This window comes from Aquarana catesbeiana, linkage group LG05, assembly GCF_042186555.1.
Source record: "Aquarana catesbeiana isolate 2022-GZ linkage group LG05, ASM4218655v1, whole genome shotgun sequence".
Taxonomy (NCBI): domain Eukaryota; kingdom Metazoa; phylum Chordata; class Amphibia; order Anura; family Ranidae; genus Aquarana; species Aquarana catesbeiana.
The window spans coordinates 414,921,976-414,943,956 of record NC_133328.1 but is presented as its reverse complement, the minus strand read 5'-3'; the positions used below and the strand labels follow the sequence as shown (position 1 = coordinate 414,943,956).

The window sequence follows — 21,981 nt, the reverse complement described above, 5'->3', positions numbered from 1 at the left end:
CCAGCCTGATTATCGACCCGGCCTGCCTGACGTTTCCAAGACTCTCCTCCAGTCTGCTATACTTACCTACTGCAGCCATCCAGCTTCAGTCCCAGTCTGCTTACCTGTCTGCTGATCCATCCAGTCTGCTCACCTGTCTGCTGATCCATCCAGTCTGCTCACCTGTCTGCTGATCCATCCAGTCTGCTCACCTGTCTGCTGATCCATCCAGTCTGCTCACCTGTCTGCTGATCCATCCAGTCTGCTCACCTGCCTGCTGATCCATCCAGTCTGCTCACCTGCCCGCTGATCCATCCAGTCTGCTCACCTGCCCGCTGATCCATCCAGTCTGCTCACCTGCCCGCTGATCCATCCAGTCTTTATAACAGCTTACCTGTAAAATCCTTTTCTTGGAGTACATCACGGGACACAGAGGTCCCTCCCCTCTTTCTGTTTACACGTGTATTGCTTTGCTACAAAACTGAGGTACTCCCGGTAAGGGGAGGGGTTATATGGGGAATTGAACTTCTTGTTTAGGGTGTGCCAGTGTCCATCACCTGAAGGTGCCATATAACCCATAGAGTTATTACTGTGGCTCTGTGTCCTGTGATGTACTCCAAGAAAAGGATTTTACAGGTAAGCTGTTATAAAAATCTTATTTTTTCCTCAGTTTAGGCCGATATGTATTCTTCTACATATTTTTGGTAAAAAAAAACTCAATAAGCGTATATTGATTGGTTTGCGCAAAAGTTATAGCATCTACAAAATGGGGGATGGTTTTATGGCAATTTTTATTATTATTTTTTTTTTTTTTTACTAGTAATGGAGGCGATCTGCAATTTTTTTTTTTTTTTTTTTTTTTTTTTTTTTTTTTTTTAATTAATTTATTTTTTTATCGGGCCTGCGACATTATGGCGGACACGGACAATTTTGACACATTTTTTGGGACCATTGGCATTAATAAAGCGATCAATGCTATACAAATGCATTGATTACTGTAACAATGTCACTGGCAGGGAAGGGGTTAACACTAGGGGCGATCAAGGGGTTAATGTGTTCCCTATTGTGTGTTCTAACTGAAGGGGGGAGGGGACTGTGTGTTCTAACTGAAGGGGGGGAGGGGACTGTGCAGGGGAGATGAAAAATCGCTGTTCATACTCTGTATGAACAGACGATCTGTCACTTCTCCCCTCAGAGATCTGGAAACTGTGTGTTTACACACACAGATCCCAGTTCTCCATGTGTCAGCGGCGATCGCGGGAGCACGGCGGTGATCGTTACCGCCGGGCACTTGCATCGGCTCAGAGTGGCCACCGGGCAAAGTGACGTTACATAATGTCGTTTCGCCCAGCCGTGCCATTCTGCCGCAGTACAACTGCGGCGGATAATCAGCAAGTGGTTAAACACTTCCAGCCCAAGGATGTCATATGACGTCCTTGACTTTCATTGGGGATATTTGAATGATGCCTGCAGCTACAAGCATCATCCAGATATCTTTTTAGAGCTGGCGATTCTGTGCAAGGTAAGAATGATCATAGTGGCAGGTTCGCTGCTTGATTGTTCTTACAGGCGACGGAAGGGGACATGCCCTCCTCCCCTCCCGCCGCCCTCTGGTGTTTCTTCGGGCTCTCCCGTGTGCCATTGGGGACCCGGGGAAAGAATCCGCCGTTGCCAGATGACCAGCATAGAGATTTCCGGTGACCAGATGATCACCAGTCATCTCTATGACAGTCGGAGGCTCGGGAGAGGTGTTATGACGTCACGTCCGGGCCGGGGGTTGTAAACCAAGCTGCAATCGCGTCTGAAAAGCATGGGATCGTAAATTTTTTTTTTTTTTTTTTTTTTTTTTTTATTTCATGCTTTCCAGCCTGGAGGAGAGATGTGGGGTCTTATAGACCCCATATCTCTCCATAAAGAGGACCTGTCACGCACCATTCCTATTACAAGGGATGTTAACATTTCTTGTAATAGGAATAAAAGTACCATATTTATCGGCGTATGACATGCACCCTAAGATTAGGAGGGGAGTTTAAGGAAAAAGCTTTTAGGGGGGAAGTTTAAGGAAAGAAACTTTTTAAGTGTCCATCTGCAGCCTTGCCCATCATTGCAGAATGATCAGTGTCCATCTGCAGCCTTGACCATCATTGCAGAAGTCTTGAGTGCATGGATCTGCATTTTGCTATTGAAGTCAAATGTAATCTAAGCACAAAGCATCCAAAATCCATGTCAATGCATCATATGCTAACACATGCCTGCTGATGTCTACATGTAGGAGTGTTGGGCTCATGTCACATGGGTGACATGAGCCAAGTCATCATGAAGAATCACCATGGAGAAGCATTCCCATGCCTTTTGTAGAAACGCATGATGGTTTTTAAATGTTGCCACCGAGATGGACAGAGCCGGATGTCCTGTGTACTCGGCTCCTCTCGCAGTCCCGCCCCTTAGCCCGGCTCCTATGATGGACACAACACCAGTCCGATAGCGGGATGTAAATGCTAGGAGGCGGGACTGGGTGTGACTGTGAGCGGAGCCGAGTACACAGTACACTCCGCTCTGTCTATTTCGGCGGCGCTCGGTCCCTCCTTCCCCTCCGAGGCAGCGGTTCGGCTTATAACACACACCCACGATGGCAAAAAAGTGCGTGTTAGACGCCGATAAAAAGGGTAATCAAAAAATGTGAGGTATTGCCGCATGTGAACAATTCCAGTTACCAGTTTACCTCTGTAACACTAAACTGGTAACCTGTAACAAATTTTAGAGCATCGCCTTTGGAGATTTTAAAGTATCAAAGTTTTGCGCCATTCCATGAGTGTGCGCAATTTTGAAGCACGACATGTTGAGCATCTATTTACTCGGCGTAACATCATCTTTCATATTACACGAAAAAATTGAGCTAACATTACTGTTTTTTTACCTTTTTAATTCATGAAACTGTTTTTTTTTTTCCAAAAAAATTCTAGCAAAAAAAGATGATTTTTACATATCGCAGAGGAGTGCCAAAATAGACCCGGTCTGATAGTGGTTAAAGTGATTGTAAAGTCTCCTTTAAAAAAAATAAAAAACATGTTATGAGTGCAGCTTGTATAACAGTGTAAATTTGCTGGACCCTCAAAATAACTCAACACACAGCCATTAATGTCTAAACTGCTGGCAACAAAAGTAAGTACACCCCTAAGTGAAAATGTCCAAATTGGGCCCAATTTGCCATTTTCCCTCCCTGGTGTCATGTGACTCTTTAGGTTTACAAGGTCTCAGGTGTGAATGGGGAGCAGGTGTATTTAAATTTGGTGTTATCGCTCTCACTTTCTTATACTGGTCACTGGGAGTTCAACATGGCACCTCATGGCAAAGAACTCTCTGGGGATCTGAAAAAAAGAATTGTTGCTCTACATAAAGATGGCCTAGGCTATAAGAAGATTGTCAAGACCCTGAAACTGAGCTGCAGCATGGTAACCAAGACCATACAGCAGTTTAACAAGACAGGTTCCACTCAGAACAGGCCTCGCCATGGTTGACCAAAGAAGTTGAGTGCACGTGCTCAGCGTCATATCAAGCGGTTGTCTTTCGGAAATAGACGTGTGAGTGTTGCCAACATTGCTGCAGAGGTTGAAGGGGTGGGGGGTCAGCCTGTCAGTGCTCAGACTATACGCCACACACTGCTTCAAATTGGTGTACATGGCTGTCATCCCAGAAGGAAGCCTCTTCTAAAGATGATGCACAAGAAAGCCCGCTAACAGTTTGCTGAAGACAAGCAGACTAAGGGAATGGATTACTGGAACCATGTCCTGTGGTCTGATGAGACCAAGATAAACTTATTTGGTTCAGATGGTGTCAAGTGTGTGTGGGGGTGAGGAGTACAAGTGTGTCTTGCATACAATCAAGCATGGTGGTGGGAGTGTCATGGTATGGGGCTGCATGAGTGCTGCCTGCATTGGGGAGCTACAGTTCATTGAGGGAACCATGAATGCCAACATGTACTGTGACATACTGAAGCAGAGCATAATCCCCTCCCTTTGGAGATCGGGCCGCAGGGCAGTATTCCAACATAACGACCCCAAACACACCTCCAAGATGACCACTGCCTTGCTAAAGAAGCTGAGGGTAAAGGTGATGGACTGGCCAAGCGTGTCTCCAGACCTAAACTATTTGACGGGCATTCTCAAACGGAAGGTGGAGGAGCGCACAGTTTTTAACATCCACCAGCTCCTTGATGTCGTCATGGACTCCAGTGGCAACCTGTGACACTCTGGTGAATTCCATGCCTAAGAGGGTTAAGGCAGTGCTGGAAAATAATGGTGACCACACAAAATATTGACACTTTGGGCCCAATTTGGCCTTTTACACTTAGGGGTGTACTCACTTTTGTTGCCAGCGGTTTAGACATTAATGGCTGTGTAAGTTATTTTAAGGGGACAGCAAATTTACACTGTTATACAAGCTGTACACTCACTACTTTACATTGTAGCAAAGTGTCATTTCTTCAGTGTTGTCACATGAAAAGTTATAAAATATTTACAAAAATGTGAGGGGTGTACTCTTTGTGAGATACTGTATATATAACTGGTCAAACCGTTTAAAACATGCCCATTTTCTATTGACATTTAACCTGTTCAAGTTTAGTGAATAACCTGAAATAGTACAAAGGTAAGCAGTAAACTGCTAGAGGTGGAAAAAAAAGTGCAGGTCAGCAGAAACTGAAGAATAATGTATATTTCAGGCTAGGTACATACTGATGTGGTGCAAGTTGAATCAGTTTTGCAATGTTTTTTGAAGGGGCAACTGCTGTGCGAGTTGATGCAGGTCAGATGCAAGTCCTAATCCGTTTTTGATGTGATTTGGATGCATGTCTGATTTCTGTCCTGGTCTCTCTCTCTCTCTCAGGTAGGTCAGGAACACAGCAAAGGCTTCCAGAAAATGTACTGGAATCCTGTTATCTTAGGACAGAAAAGCGTTTTACATGCTGTTACTATTTAAGTCTATGGAGTTAGAAATTGCACCGTTCCAAACTTGCAGAGTAACTTTTTTTAAAATATCATCAAAATTGCACTGCATATATGTGAACCGCCTCTATAGCGAATCATGTAATTTCACTTGTCATGCGATTCAATGTGTTCTGGAACACATCAGAATTCACATCAGTGTGAACTAGGGCTCAGAGTTATAAAAAAAAGGCATTTTTCAAGGAAGAAGTAATTGCTGCAGAACAATTGTGAGTTGTTAACCAATGTAAGGCCTGGTTCACACTTATGCGAACCTATGTGCATTATGCGGTATATTGACATGTGTTTTGGATGCGTTTTTATTGATTTCCTTTGAAGCCTATAGAACAAAAAACGCAACCTGCTGCAGGGAAAAAAAGTTCCTAACACTTTCTAGAAAATAGAGGTGGAAAATGCACAGATGTGAACGTGACCCTTAGGAAACAATGTTAAATGGACTGTAGTGAATTTTTGCAAAACACACTGAAAAATGCATAGGTGTGAACCAGGCCTAAGTAAATCCAGCCTTGAAAGTTTATGCCAACAATTCCTACAGGTGTCCCAACCTTTGTTAATTACTTGGGTAGACCATAGATGATTTTGATTTTCTTTCCTTCCAACATGAGTGGAAGGAAAGAAAATCGCTTGATTTTTTTTTTTTTTTTCCCCCATCAACAAAGTCAGTGTTGATTGGAAAATCCCTCCCGCAGGGCTATTGTGTTCTACCAGCGAGGAGCGGGGCCATGGGGAGCCTTCTTGTCCCGAAGAACACAATGATTAATGCTAGCAGCTATAGCTGCTGGCAGTAATTGCATGTAAACAAAATCTGATGGATTGACTTAGGTAGCCAGCCCATGCTCATAGATGGATCCAATCTCGGCTGGTCCCTGCTGAACCGGACGAGGCTCGATCCATCTATGGCCAGATAACAAGGTCTCTGTATTAAAGCAGTGTTGAAACCGACTGTGTTACTACACCCTCTTAAGCAATATTTGGACAGTGTTGTTGTTGTTGCTGCAGGAAGTAGTATATTGCTTGTGGCGAGAAGAAAGGTAATTAACAAAAGACAGACAGACTATTATAACCCTTAAAAGTGTAGGTCTTTCCTTTAAAGAAATTGCAAAGAAAGCCAAGGTGTTAGTGAGTACAGTTTCCTACACTATCAAAAGGCACTTGGAAACTCTGACAGCAGGAGGTCCAGCAGACCCAAAGCCACAACAGAATCAGACAAGTTTCTGAGAGTCAACAGCTTGCTTGACAGGCAGCTCACAGGACAACAGCTTCAAGCACAGCTTAACACTGATCGATGTAAGCAAGTCTCAGTTTCAAGAAGACTTCAAGCTGCATGTTTAATAGGTCGAGTGGCTGTAAGAAAGCCATTACTAACATGGCAAAATAAGAAAATGATGCTTGCCCGGACCATGAAGCACCGCTATTGTACTTTTGATGATTGGAAGAAGGTCCTGTGGACCGATGAATCAAAATCGGACTTCTAAAGTAGGTGAAAGCATGGTTCCTTGGTGTGTGACACCAACTGTCAGACGTGGAGGAGGAATCATGGTGGTCTGGGGCTCTTTTGCTGTATCCACATTTGGCGACTTACATAGAGTGTCACCCTGAACCAAAACTACTACCACAGCATTTTGCAGTGCTTTTCAATATTCTCTGGAATACCCCTAGTTCAGAGCTCAAAATTTCAAGTGCTGAGCTACTAGCCAGGCTTTAAGAGTTACTCGCCACCAGTTGCCCCACCCAACGCCTACCATACCCCAGCCCTAATTCTGCCCCAAAACATGTCACCTTAAATTATCTAATGAACTGACACTGTTAAATGTTTTATGCAGAATTAAGTTACAAAAAATATTAACAAATATAATACAATATTAATAAAAAGCATATTTCATTGATCTGACTAATGAATAAAATATGATTGCTATTATAGGCACTGTACACATCATTACTGCCTTGTTAAGTAAATATGCGCAACATACAGTGTGCAGGGTTGAGAGGTGCGCTACATACAGAGTACAGGGCTGAGGGATGCGCTGTGTTCTCCCCCAATACAGAGCTCACCCCTTCTCCCATTACAGTACAGAGCTCTCTTCCTCACACATAATCTGAAAGATTGGGGCTGCTACAAAGGAGCAGCTACAACTTACCCGCCCCCGCCAGTAGCCTGCATGGATAGGAAGGAGCTTCTGCCAAGGAGCTGGCAGGATCCTCTTCTCCTTCCGCTCCCCCTCCTTGCAAGGCACCTTTATGTGGCTGCGCAGTGTGCACCTGGGCTGTCGGCTCACCTGCCCGAGCTAAGCGGACTGGACCGAACCCAACCCACCCCGCCCCCACACCCAATCCGACCCGCCTTCCTGTCTGAGCAGACCCGCCCAAGTCGGAACACTCGCCCTCAGATTATTTCCACTCGCCAAATGCGAGCAGGCAAGTGGAAATTTTGAGGGCTGCTTTAGTTTATCAGGCCCATTATTACCTACGTTCACTACAGGCTAGGTAAATTAGGCTCAATGTATTTTCTAAGGTCACATTTATTTTGCCTGTTTTGGGAAATGCTGCAAAATGTTTGACAGTGCGGCTGGTGTGAACAAGGCCTAAATCTGGCGAAATGCTGAGAAGAAGGGAGGTTGGCCAGCACTGTTTATCAGGAGATTCATCTTTCTGACTGGAAGACATTCTATTACAAGGCTGAGACTGAAACTACCCTTCTTGTGTTGGTTTAACTCAGTGTTTCCAAGCTTCATAATCTGTTTCCTCGTGTGGATATCTTTGTAGTATAATCTTGCTGTAAGAGACATAGTCATTTGCAACACGCCTTTATTTTTAATTGTAGTAACAATGAGGCCTCCCCAGCTGAGCGGGCGGGGGGGGGGTCCGCTGGGCTGTGAAGGCATCCGAGCCGGCTGGTACGCCTCCCTGCCCGAGCTGAGCCAGCCAGCCTGCCCTCCACCTGAGCCGAGCTGGAATACTCGCCCTCAGATTATCTCCACTCGCCAAATGTGAGCAGGCAAGTGAAAATTTTGAGGGCTGCCCTAGTTGGTAAGTGTTTCATCCTACAGCAAGATAATTACCCAAAATATATATTTTTGTGAATTTGACTGACAGCAGCAGGAGCCAAGAGGGAGAGGTGAAAGAACACTGCAGCCAGGCTCAGCGTTGAATCAATCCAGGAGTGAGCTTAGTGTTTAGAGGGGAAGGGCGGCACAGCAAGGTCTAAAAAATTTTTTACCCTTAGGCTTCACATACACTGCTGCTGGTAAACAGACGTTTTGGAGCAGTTGGGCATTTTTTTCAGCTGCCCGTAAACTCTCCTCTGTTAGGCCCCTTTCACACTGGGGCGGCGTCATCGGTATTCGGCCGCTAGCGGGGCGGTTTTACCCCCGTTAGCGGCCGAGAAAGGTTTAAAAACCACAGCAAAGCGCCTCTGCAGAGTCGCTTTGCCGGCGGTATAGCCGCGCTGTCCCATTGATTTCAATTGTATACACCGCTCCGAAGATGCTGCTAGCAGGACTTTTTTTTCCGTCCTGCTAGCGCACCGCTCCAGTGTGAAGGCACTCAGGGCTTTTACACTAGAGAGACAGCAGCGGCTGTTTTGGGTCAGTTTGCAGGTGCTATTTTTAGCGCAATAGCGCCTGCAAACTGCCCCAGTGTGGAAGGGGCCTTATTTTATCAGTATATGTACACAAGGTCGTTTCTAGGCAGTTGAGTTTAGAAGCATTTTTTGAAAAGGAAAAAAATGCGTTTAGAACGGATGTTCAGAGGCATTTGAAACGCCAATCGCCTGTAACAGCTTGTAAACGCGGTGACTCACATTTAGTCGCATTTCGTTTACAGGTGTTTTAATTTTTTGACTATTTAAAAAATAAAACGCTTCTAAACGCAAACGATGCATGTAAACGCGGCAAAATGGACATTTTTAAACATCCGTTACTATGTCAAATTAAATCGTTCAGGAGAGATTGCAAAACGTCCTGTGTACATTAAGCCTTAAAGCGGTGTTCCGTCCAAAAGAAAAAACAATTAAAAGCCAGCAGCTACATATACTGCAGCTGCTGGCTTTTAACAATAGGACATTTACCTGTCCTGGAGTCCAGCGATGTCGGCACCTCAGTTGTTTCCATCAGCTGTTGGGTGCTGCCGCCGCCATTGCAGGTAAGGGTACCCGGCAGTGTAGCCTTATGGCTTCACGCCGGGAACCCTACTGCGCATGCACGAGGGCCCGCTCCTCTCTCCTACTGGCCCGGCGACAGGGAGAGGAGGAGGAGGGAGCCCTCGGTGATGTCACAGACCGCAGCCTGGACTCCCAAGAGTGGGAACAGGATACCTGTCAAAGACAGGTATCCTGTCCCCCCGAAAGGTGCCAATTGTGGCAAAGGAGGGGAAGAGGAGATAAATGAGTGGAAGTTCCAATTTTGGGTGGAACTCCGCTTTAAGCGGAAGGTCTTTCAAAATCTAACTAAGGCTAAACCTACTCCCACCCCCATTCTAAGACTATTCTATCGACCCTGTGAAAAAACAGATGCCTATGCATACAGTAGATCCAGGAAAGTATTCACAGCGTTTCACTTTTTTCACATTTTGTTATGTTACAGCCTTATTCCAAAATGGATTAAAAGAGAAGTATGTTTTTTTTGTTTTTTTTTTGTTTTTTTTACCCATCATACTTACCTAGGTGGATGCAGCATCTGCCGTCCACCGCCTCTGCACTGAGAACCGAGCCATCGAACACCGACGATGGCTCAGTTCTCTCAGCTCCCCAAGCAGAGAGCTGTTGCCTGTCAATCAGCAGCTCTCCTCTGCTCCTCCACACTCACTGGAGCACTGAGCTGTGGAGGGGTGGGGAGTGGCCATCTCAGGCTCTCAGCAGCCCAGAGTGGGGAAGTGTCTGTGCTGTGTTCTGGCAACATGGAATGGTAACCGAGCTCAGTGAGGCAAGAGGAGGAGAGTACTGTCCTGTAGCCACGATGGGGCCGATGTCACTGGTGAGGTATGACACTGCTCAGTGTCTCCTAGTCACCAGCTGGGATTCTGTGTACCCCCCCCCACACACACACACACACACACACACGGGGATGTCTACCCCAATTCCCTGACAACTGGGGAAAAGACACACACCTGCGGGAGGTGACCTTCCCCCAACACCTGCCAACACTGACAGAGAAACCTTCAGAAATTGCTAAAAAGAATTCCTTAACACCTCCTGGGGGGGGGGGGTTTGCCCTCCCAGATCTAACTTGCCCCCCCCCCCCCCCAAAGCCCCCTGACCACCCCCTCCACCCTGCATGCTATGCCCAGCTGCTGAGCTGCTTTCCCATTGTAGCAATCTATACTGTTCCTCCTCCGCAGGGCTGAAATCACATTCCTTTACAACACAGCCAGTTAGCCATGATCTGCACAGGGTGTATCTGCCTACTGCAACTACACTGCCGTTCTGACCAAAGAATTTCACAGGTCAGAAGGGCAACATAAAAGCCAGATACACCCTATGAAGACTGTGTGTAAAGGCATGTGATTTCAGCCCTGTGTAGTGTGGGGGGAGCTGTATACAGTGCTGGGATGGGAAAGGAGCTCTGCCAAGTGACCTGCCAGGGGTCCCTGTCCTCTGATTCTCCAGCGGTAATCCCTGTCCTCTGATGTAAAGAGGAACTCTGCGAACTCAAAACTCTTAAGCCACTTTGAGTATCTTGAAGATGTGGTGGATGTACCTGCACGCATGTTGGAAGTAGTGGGGGGGGGGGGGGGGGGGGGGGGGGCAGGTCATCTATGGCATCGGGGCCAACAAGCTTCAAGCTACTCCTCTGGAGACAGGCACCTGGCGGACCCAGAATTTATTGTCGCGATGACACAGTGCCTGGACTGATTCCAGTGACGTCAGCCGAAAGCTGACTTCAGACCGCTCTCTGCTGAAAACGGGTCACAGGAGTGCAAAACGAATTGCACTCCTGTGACCCAAAGGCTTCTCCTTTAAATTTTATGATTTTCCTCAAAATTCTACAAACAATATCCCATAATGACAACGTGGAAGAAGTTTGTTTCAAATCTTTGCAAATTTAGTAAAAATAAACGAAAAAAAAATAAGAATCCACAGCCTTTGCACAATCCTTTTTGGAAGAACCTTTGGCGCCAATTACAGCATCAAGTCTTTTTGGGTATGATGCTACAAGCTTGGCACACCTATTTTTGGAAAGTTTCTCCTATTCAGATGTTCAAGTCTGGGCTCTGCCTGGGTCACTCAAGGACATTCACAGAGTTGTCCTGTAGCCACTCCTTTGTTATCTTTGCTGTGTGCTGATGTGGAAATCTGAGGCCTATGATTTTTACCTTCAATGATAATCAGCATTAATAAATGGTCATACAATACAGTGGGGGCAGAAAGTATTCAGACCCCCTTAAATTTTTCACTCTTTGTTATATTGCAGCCATTTGCTAAAATCAGTTAAGTTTCATTTTTCCTCATTAATGTACACACAGCACCCCATATTGACAGAAAAACACAGAATTGTTTACATTTTTGCAGATTTTTAAAAAAAGAAAAGCTGAAATATCACATGATCCTAAGTATTCAGACCCTTTGCTCTGTATTTAGTAGAAACACCCTTTGATCTCATACAGCCAAGAGTCTTTTTGGGAAAGATGCAACAAGTTTTTCACACCTGGATTTGGGGATCCTCTGCCATTCCTCCTTGCAGATCCTCTCCAGTTCTGTCAGTTTGGATGGTAAACGTTGGTGGACAGACATTTTTAGGTCTCTCCAGAGATGCTCCATTGGGTTTAAGTCAGGGCTCTGGCTGGGCCATTCAAGAACAGTCACGGAGTTGTTTGAAGCCACTCCGTTATTTTAGCTGGGTGCTTAGGGCCATTGTCTTGTTGAAAGGTAAACCTTTGGCCCAGTCTGAAGTCCTGTCCAATAAAGTCCTGAGCTCTGGAGAAGGTTTTCGTCCAGGATATCCCTATACTTGGCCGCATTCATCTTTCCCTCGATTGCAACCAGTTGTCCTGTCCCTGCAGCTGAAAAACACCCCCACAGCATGATGCTGCCACCACCATGCTTCACTGTTGGGACTGTATTGGACAGGTGATGAGCAGTGCCTGGTTTTCTCCGCACATACCACAATTAAGGCCAAAAAGTTCTATCTTGGTCTCATCAGACCAGAGAATCTTATTTCTTACCATCTTGGAGTCCTTCAGGTGTTTTTTTAGCAAACTCCATGCGGGCTTTCATGTGTCCTGCACTGAAGAGAGGCTTCCATCGGGCCAGTCTGCCATAAAGCCCAGACTGGTGGAGGGCTGCAGTGATGGTTGACTTTCTACAACTTTTTCCCATCTCCCGACTGCATCTCTGGAGCTCAGCCACAGTGATCTTTGGGTTCTTCTTTACCTCTCTCACCAAGGCTCTTCTTCTCCAATAGCTCAGTTTGGCCGGACGCCCAGCTCTAGGAAGGGTTCTGGTCCTCCCAAACGTCTTCCATTTATAGATTATGGAGGCCACTGTGCTCTTAGGAACCTTAAATGCAGCAGAATTTTTTTTGTAACCTTGGCCAGATCTGTGCCTTGACACAATTCTGTCTCTGAGCTCTTCAGGCAGTTCCATTGACCTCATGATTCTCATTTGCACTGACATGCACTGTGAGCTGTAAGGTCTTATATAGACAGGTGTGTGGCTTTCCTAATCTAGTCCAATCAGTTTAATCAAACACAGCTGGACTCAAATGAAGGTGTAGAACCATCTCAAGGATGATCGGAAGAAATGGACAGCACCTGAGTTAAATATATGAGAGCCCTTTCACACCGGGCCGCCCATATCGTCGGCGGTAAAACGCGGCTATATTTAGCGACGTTTTACCGTCGGATTAGCGCCGCATTTCGGCCGTTAGCGGGGCACTTTTACCCCCCGCTAGCGGCCGAGAAAGGGTTAAAACCGCCCGCAATGCGCCGCAATAGCGGCGTTTTGCCGGCGGTATCCCAGCGTTGCCCCATTGATTTCAATGTGGAGGAGCGGTAAACACACCGCTCCAAAGAAGCTGCTGGCAGGACTTTTTTTCCCGTCCTGCCCGCACAGCGCTCCCCCCCTCGGGCTTTCACACTGGAGACAATGCTGCAGCTGTTTGAGGGCGGATTGCAGGTGCTATTTTTAACGATATAGCGACTGCAAAACGCCCTCGGTGTGAAAGGGGTCTGAGTGTCACAGCAAAGGGTCTGAATACTTAGGACCATGTGATATTTCAGTTTTTCTTTTTTAATAAATCTGCAAAAATGTCAACAATTCTGTATTTTTTTTGTCAATATGGGGTGCTGTGTGTACATTAACGAGGAAAAAAAAATGAACTTAAATGATTTTAGCAAATGGCTGCAATATAACAAAGAGTGAAAAATTTAAGAGGGTCTGAATACTTTTCGTCCCCACTGTATGTCTTAAACAGTGTGTCAGAAAACTGCCTGGGCATTCTGAGATTAGCTGACATCATAAAACAGCTCTGGTATGTTATCTAGAGTTAGTATCTAGGAAGCTCCACTATACTACCTGGTTTATAGCTGTACTGTAACTAAGACAATCCCTTGCCCAGAGGGAATCACTTGGGGGCTGTGAGGATGACCTCTAACTGAGCGTGGAAATGTTACCAAACATGTTTTACTTAAATGGCTTGTTGGGCAGAGAGGGGGATATAGAAGCAAGCCAAGCTCTCTTGTTTTTTTTATGACATGTAACCATGACCTCCAGGTGACCAAGTGTGGCCACCTGGCTTATGTGAGGGAATAGGACTCTCTTCAACCCACCCCCCACCCTTGAGTGAATATGTGAGAGGGGGGTGTTTCTAACCGGAAAGGTTAAGGAGAGGTGGACTTTTCTGAAAGTGTGTGTATATATTGGAACAGAGATCACTGGCCTCTCTCTTAGGCTTGTGGAAGACAAAGCATAGTCACGTAAGGTTTCTCTCTGTAATGTACCTCCTTCACATTCTTGGTGTGTAACTTCATCTTTTCTGTAACTTTTCCTTTCCTGATAGCATTTGTAGGTCCATTATAGTAATATTCCTATTTGTATTACTTTGTATCATTGGTAACATCTTTGTTTTAAGGTTGTATAATTTATGTTATAGTTGGTAATAATCGGATTAATATAAGTTTCTTTTCTGTACAATAGTAAGTTTAAATAAATTTGATTGTTGTCATTCGTTTTAATTCTATCCGTAATGGCGGCAACCTCAGTGGTTAAATATGGGGGTGGTGGTTGCGCTGTGATAGAAAAGGGGAGAAGGGAAGGGGGGGGGGGGGGGAGTGAAAGGGAGCTAGACTACAATGAATCAAAAGGTATCAAATGACCTAAGGATGTGAATAAATAATGTGAAAAAGGACTCACAGATGCAAATATATAAATAAAATGTAAGCACAAACAAATATCACTAAATGATGCATAACAAAAGTGCTATAATCAAACCAAATAAAATTAATAAAATGAAGGTATATACCAGCAAAGAGTGTACAAATGTGAATCTGCTTCAAAAAGAGCAAGAGCATCAATCCAAAATATATCAGATATCATGAGAACTTATCAAATGAAATTGCTAAAAGCGTGTATATATAAATGTGCTAATATTATAATCAACTGATGACATAAATACACACGTGAATAATGATTGACAATAGAAAAAAAAAAAAAAAACTGTGAATAAAAAATATATATAAAAATTTTTTATAAAAATTATTTGTAAGTGTCTCCCCCTCTCCCACTTCATCTCCCCCCCCCCCCCCCCACCTGTGTCTTTACATCAAATGGAATTAAACTATATGCCACTCGTTCTTTGTCTCTGCATATGATATACGGCATCACCAATCAACACCATCTGTTGTACCTTTGGATTTCCCCGTCTGCGGGGCCTCCTCTACACATGCTGTATACCTTACAGCTGTAAGGTAAGGGGGCCTGGGAACACGGAGGTGCCCCCACCTGTCAGCACACTGTCTTCCTTCCCCCCTGGTCCACCATCATTACCTTATCTACATCCAGGATTGTCACATTTGGTGGTGGGACTGTCGTCACTTTGCTCATTTATATTTTTATTTTTTCTTTGGTATATATATTATATATTTTTTTTCTCGCCAAGTGTTGGCGGGTCACCAACACTAACCACTGGGACTATTCAATGGACACTTACAAATAATTTTTATAAAATTTTTTTATATATATTTTTTATTCACAGTTTTTTTTTTTTTTTTTTTCTATTGTCAATCATTATTCACGTGTGTATTTATGTCATCAGTTGATTATAATATTAGCACATTTATATATACACGCTTTTAGTAATTTCATTTGATAAGTTCTCATGATATCTGATATATTTTGGATTGATGCTCTTGCTCTTTTTGAAGCAGATTCACATACCCTTGTACACTCTTTGCTGGTATATACCTTCATTTATTAATTTTATTTGGTTTGATTATAGCACTTTTTGTTATGCATCATTTAGTGATATTTGTTTGTGCTTACATTTTATTTATATATTTGCATCTGTGAGTCCTTTTTCACATTATTTATTCACATCCTTAGGTCATTTGATACCTTTTGATTCATTGTAGTCTAGCTCCCTTTCCCTCAGTGGAGGCCACTGTGCTCATTGGGACCTTCAATGCTGTAGACATTTTTCTGTACCCTTCCCCAGATCTGTGCCTTGATACAATACTGTCTCTGAGGTCTACACACAATTCCTCGGACATCATAGCTTGGTATGTGCTCTGACATGCACTGTTAACTGTGGGACCGTATATAGACAGATGTGTTCCGTTCCAAATAATGTCCAATCAACTGAATTTACCACCTGTGGACTCAAATCAAGTTGTAGAAACATCTCAAGGATGTGGAAACAGGATGCACCTGAGCTCAATTTTGAGTGCCATGGCAAATGCTGTGACTACTTATGTACGTGTAAGGCTGAAACTAACGATTACTTAGATTAATTGGCCGATTATTGTTTCGATTAATCGGTTAATAACCTTAAAAAATGTGCTGTTTATAATTTAGTTAACCACTACGCGCTTATGCTGTAGCCGAAAGACGGCTACAATGCGGCGCTCAATTGCCGGGAGGGCGTTTCTGGACATCCTCCTATTTACATCCTCCCTGCGCGCCGTCGTGAGCGCGCATGGGGGGAAATCTGTGTTGGCCATGTCCCTTGGACACAGCCAATCACAGATTGTGCTAAATGGCCAATCGCAGTGGCCATTTAGCACTCGATCGGAGTGTCCAATGAGAGATGATCTCATATGAGATCATCTCTCATTGCCAGCTCTCCCTCCTCACACAGAGACTGCGTGTGAGGAGGGAGAGCGACCTGCAGCTGCAGCGCGAGTGTTTGAACACTAACACACAACACACATGCCCACCTGTCCCCAGTGCCACCTGTCCCCAGTGCCACCTATCAGTGCCATCTGTCCCCAGTGCCACCTGTCAGTGTCACGTGCCATCTATCATCAGTGCCACCTGTCAGTGTCACATGCCATGTGTCATCAGTGCCATCTGTCAGTGCTACATATTAGTGCCATCTGTCATCAGTGCCACATCAGTGTGATGTGTCATCAGTCCCACATATTAGTGCCATCTGTCATCGGTGTCACGTGCCATCAGTGCCACTTCAGTGTCATTGTCCTGGTGCTCCAGGGCCTTCAAAAGTGTAATAGGTAGTCAACAAGTTAGATGTGTAATTTATGCTCCTAGAACACGTAATGGTGCTCCCTTCATGTTGCGCCTCTATGTGGCTAGGCTGTGAAAAAGTCCCACACGTGTGGTATCGTAATACTCAAGAGGAGTAGCAGAATGTATTTTGGGGCATCATTTGTGGTATACACATGCCATGTGAGAGAAATAACCTATTATGACAATTTTGTGGGGAAAATTGCTAAGAATTGTGGGAAAAAATTACAGCATCAAAAACCTCAGCATGCATCTTACTAAATACCTTGGGAATGTCTACTTTCAAAAAAGGGGTCATTTGGGGGCTATTTGTACTTTCCTGGCTTGTTAGGGTCGCAGGAAATGAGATAGGCCACCAGTACATCAGGTGTGATCATTTTTTTATGATTTGCACCACAGCTTGTAGACTCTCTAACTTTCACAAAGACCAAATAATATCCACTAATTTGGGTTATTTTTACCTAAGATATGTAGCAGTATAAATTGTGGCCAAAATTTATGAAGAAAAATTAATAATTTGCTAAATTTTATCACAGAAACAAAGAAAAATGCGTTTGTTTTTTTTTTCAAAATTTTCAGTCTTTTTTCATTTATAGCGCAAAAAATAAAACACCCAGAGGTGATCAAATACCACCAAGAGAAAGCTCTATTTGTATGAAAAAAAGGACAAAATATTAATTTGGGTACAGTATTACATGACTGAGTAATTGTCATTCAAAGTGTGAGAGCGCTGAAGGCTGAAAATTGGACTGGGCAGGAGGGGGGTTTAAGTGCCCAGTAGGCAAGTGGTTATTATGTTAAGTTTTAAAGAGAGACATTTTTTCTAATATATTGGTATGCAGCTGTAAATATAAATAACCAACTTTATGGTTAGGGAGCAAAATCTCTAGTCCACTCTGAGAATAACTGACTGAAGAGATATATCGTATATACTATTAGAGGTTGAATCTGGTAAATATCATCAGACTCAGAGATCAAATTTTTTTATATAAAGAAACAAAAAGTTAAAGACTGTTTTGCAGATTTTCAAACATAGCTGTAATACAATATGTGCTGGCCATACAAAAACAATTTCTTCCTTCAAAAAAAAAATGCCATTTTAAGAACATTCGTTCGATTTTCTAATCGTTAGTGGGGTCAAATTGACGTTCGTTTTCAACCACAGTGAAGGGAAAATTTAAAAAATAATAGAAAACTTTTTTGGTCAAGGGAATTTTCAGACAGTGTATGTGGTTTTCGTTGAGAAATTACATTCTTCCTAAAACAGAATGTTAAAAGCAAGTGAAAATTACAAACAACATTCTTTCAGCGAATGTACAAAGATTTTTCGTATGAATATTCGTCTGAAAATTGATCCGTGGGACCAGCATAAGGCTCGGTACACACCTATGCAGTTTGCTTTTGAATAGTAAATTCTTCTTTAAGTGAGTCAAAGGTTTTAAGCTGTCCGTCTTTTAATAAATGGTGTAGGTAAAATACTCCCTGTATGGACCATATAAATGTGTCATGAATTTTATTAAACTTAGGAAGGTTCTTGTTATGCCATATTGGCGTGTAGTCGTTGAACTGTGGGATTTCAAGTCTAGAGGCAGCTAAATTCCATATTTTCCTGTAATGGTATATCATGGTATGTCTATTTTCTCCTACTTCCGTCCCTCCCGAGCCCGCTGCTATGAGTCCTTGGTGTATTGTGCCCACTTTCAACATAGGAGCGTGAGAAATCTCTCGCTGTCCGTTTTATCTAAGTGGAAAAGCTGGGACAGCTGTGCTGCAATGTAATATAGATTAAAGTCGGGGAGAGCTGTGCCACCAAGATCAGTCGGGTTCTTGAGGGTTTGCCATGCTAATTTGTGTCTGTTGGGACCCCACACAAATGACTTTAGGAGGGACTCTAAAGAATTGAAGTGTTTCAAGAGTAAGTAAACTGGGGTATGCCAGAAAACATAGAGTATTTTAGGGAGTAAAATCATTTTGATTAAATTTTTATGCGACCCCTGATTCCCAGTGGTAATTTGGACCAAACCCGTATTTTATTTTTAACCGTGGAAATGAGAGGATCTATATTGAGGGATACATAGTCCGCAGGGGATCTAGTTATGTGGATCCCTAAATATTTAATAACATCAACTCTCTGAAGTGGAAGCCTGGCTTGGGATTCTGGGGGTGGGAAGCTGTCAATTGGTAGAATTTGGGACTTGTCCTGAAAATATTCCAAATTGTTCAATCGTGTGGAGTGCAGTGCATAATGATGGGCCTGAATCTGCTAAGTATAATAGCGTGTCATCTGCATACATGCTAATTTTTCAATTAAAGAGCCCATTCTAAGTCCTTTTATCTCCGGGTTCGCTCGGATGGATATCGCCAGGGGTTCTGCCGCAAGGGCATACAACAATGGGGATAAGGGGCAGCCCTGTCTCGTACCTCTACTGAGGTCAAACATATGAGACGACCATCCGTTAGCCACCACTTTTGCCCTAGGTGCCTGGTATAGTAATTGGACCCATTTAATAAATTTTGGGCCAAATCCATAGCCCTTCAAGCATCTCCAAAGATATCTCCACTCCACCGAATCGAAGGCTTTTGCTGTGTCTAAGGTCACAACCACCCGCGAACCTACCTCCTCATGTGTTGCCTGTAAATTAATATATAGTTTCCTGAGGTTAAACGAGGTGTTGCGACCATGCATGAAACCAGCCTGATCTGCGTGTATTAGTGATAAAATTACCTGATTAAGCCTAATGGATAGTACCTTGGCTAATATTTTAATATCAACCTGTAAGAGGGATATTGGACGATAGGATTCTGGGTATCCCGGGTCCTTTCTGGGTTTGGGGATGAGGACTATTGTTGCCTCTGTTATAGAGGGGGGTAAAGTCCCAGTTTCAAAGAGATTGTATAACTTTAGTAGTTTAGGGGTTAGTATTTCACTAAATTGAGAATAGAACTCAATAGGGAGTCCGTCTGATCCTGGGGATTTAGACCTAGCAAAACTAGCCATAGCAGTTGTTATTTCGTCTGTGGTAAGGGGTGCCTCTAATAGTTCTATCTGTTCTTCTGTCAGCTGTGGGAAAATCACCTTCTCAAGGAAAAGAGAAATAAATTGTGTCTCAGTGGGGGCTGTCGTTTTGTATAAGTCAGCAAAAAAATCCCTGAACATAGAGGTTACTCTAGGTGGGTCTGTTACTTATTGTCCTCCAGGGTAGGGCTGGGAGATTTTCCCCCCAAAAAAAATCTGCGATTTTTTTATAAAAAACTCGATTCACGATTCGAATCCGATTTTTTTTTTTTTTTTTTTTTTTTTTTTTATTATATTAAAGTGCATTAACAAACAAAATTTAAAAAAAAATTTAAGTGCATTTTAAACATTCTTTGCAAGGAAAATGTACCTATCAACAACAGCAGGTTGAGGCAAGCTTGGTGGTGACAGGTGACAATATGATATCCCCACAAAACAAAAAATCCTGAGGTAACTGACTCTCAGCCCCGGTTCACACAGGGGCGGCACGACTTGCAGGTCGCCTCAGCGAGGCGACCTGCAAACTACTTCCGAGGCGACTTGCAAAACGACTTCTGCATAGAAGTCTATGCAAGTCGCCCCCAAAGTAGTACAGGAACCTTTTTCTAAGTCAGAGCGACTTGCGTCGCTGCTATTAGAACGGTTCCGTAGCAAAGAACGGGAGGCGACTTGTCAGGCGACTAGGTCGCCTGACAAGTCGCCCCTGTGTGAACCGGCATTAAGTCAAGACTGGCCATACTTAGTTACCTATAGATTATCTGCAGATTTCTATGGTCAGGTCAGATGGAAAAAGTGGAACAGATTCCTCCATCTATGCTGAACTGTGTGGATGGAAGAATCTCCCACTGGCCCAAGCTTCCATATCTTGCGCTCGTCGGCCCCGCTGGCTCTCACAATACCTGAACATTCTGATTGGGTGCAGGCATTGTTTAGGTAGAGAATCCAATGGGGCTGACTACTACTGACACACTACATCATCGTATACTGACATACTACATCACCGTATACTGACACACTACATCACTGTATATACTGACACACTACATCACTGTATATACTGACACACTACATCACTGTATATACTGACACACTACATCACCGTATACTGACACACTACATCACCGTATACTGACACACTACATCACCGTATACTGACACACTACATCACCGTATACTGACACACTACATCACTGTATATACTGACACACTACATCACCGTATACTGACACACTACATCACTGTATATACTGACACACTACATCACCGTATACTGACACACTACATCACTGTATATACTGACACACTACATCACCGTATACTGACACACTACATCACTGTATATACTGACACACTACATCACCGTATACTGACACACTACATCACTGTATATACTGACACACTACATCACTGTATATACTGACACACTACATCACCGTATACTGACACACTACATCACTGTATATACTGACACACTACATCACTGTATATACTGACACACTACATCACCGTATATACTGACACACTACATCACCGTATATACTGACACACTACATCACCGTATATACTGACACACTACATCACCGTATATACTGACACACTACATCACCGTATACTGACACACTACATCACTGTATATACTGACACACTACATCACCGTATACTGACACACTACATCACCGTATATACTGACACACTACATCACCGTATATACTGACACACTACATCACCGTATATACTGACACACTACATCACCGTATATACTGACACACTACATCACCGTATATACTGACACACTACATCACCATATATACTGACACACTACATCACCGTATACTGACACACTACATCACCGTATATACTGACACACTACATCACCGTATATACTGACACACTACATCACCGTATATACTGACACACTACATCACCGTATATACTGACACACTACATCACCGTATATACTGACACACTACATCACCATATACTGACACACTACATCACTGTATATACTGACACACTACATCACCATATACTGACACACTACATCACTGTATATACTGAAACACTACATCACCGTATATACTGACACACTACATCACCGTATATACTGACACACTACATCACTGTATATACTGACACACTACATCACCGTATATACTGACACACTACATCACCATATACTGACACACTACATCACCGTATATACTGACACACTACATCACCGTATACTGACACACTACATCACCGTATACTGACACACTACATCACCGTATACTGACACACTACATCACCGTATACTGACACACTACATC

General features: G+C 43.6%; 1 protein-coding gene across 10 annotated transcripts in view; it reads left to right on the top strand.

Moving 5' to 3' along the window:
• Positions 1 to 21,981, top strand: part of LOC141144997 (glyoxylate/hydroxypyruvate reductase B-like) — a 106,685-nt gene that overhangs the window by 43,023 nt on the left and 41,681 nt on the right. For 2 of the 10 annotated variants that reach the window (XM_073631187.1, XM_073631186.1), the window contains exon 1: positions 4,811 to 4,863. The exons of the other annotated variants lie outside the window; for them this stretch is intronic. In XM_073631187.1, the coding sequence (XP_073487288.1) occupies positions 4,826 to 4,863 (38 nt within the window). In that variant the 5' untranslated portion in view covers positions 4,811 to 4,825. Of the gene's footprint in view, positions 1 to 4,810; positions 4,864 to 21,981 lie in introns of those variants that run through there. 10 annotated transcript variants of the gene reach the window in all.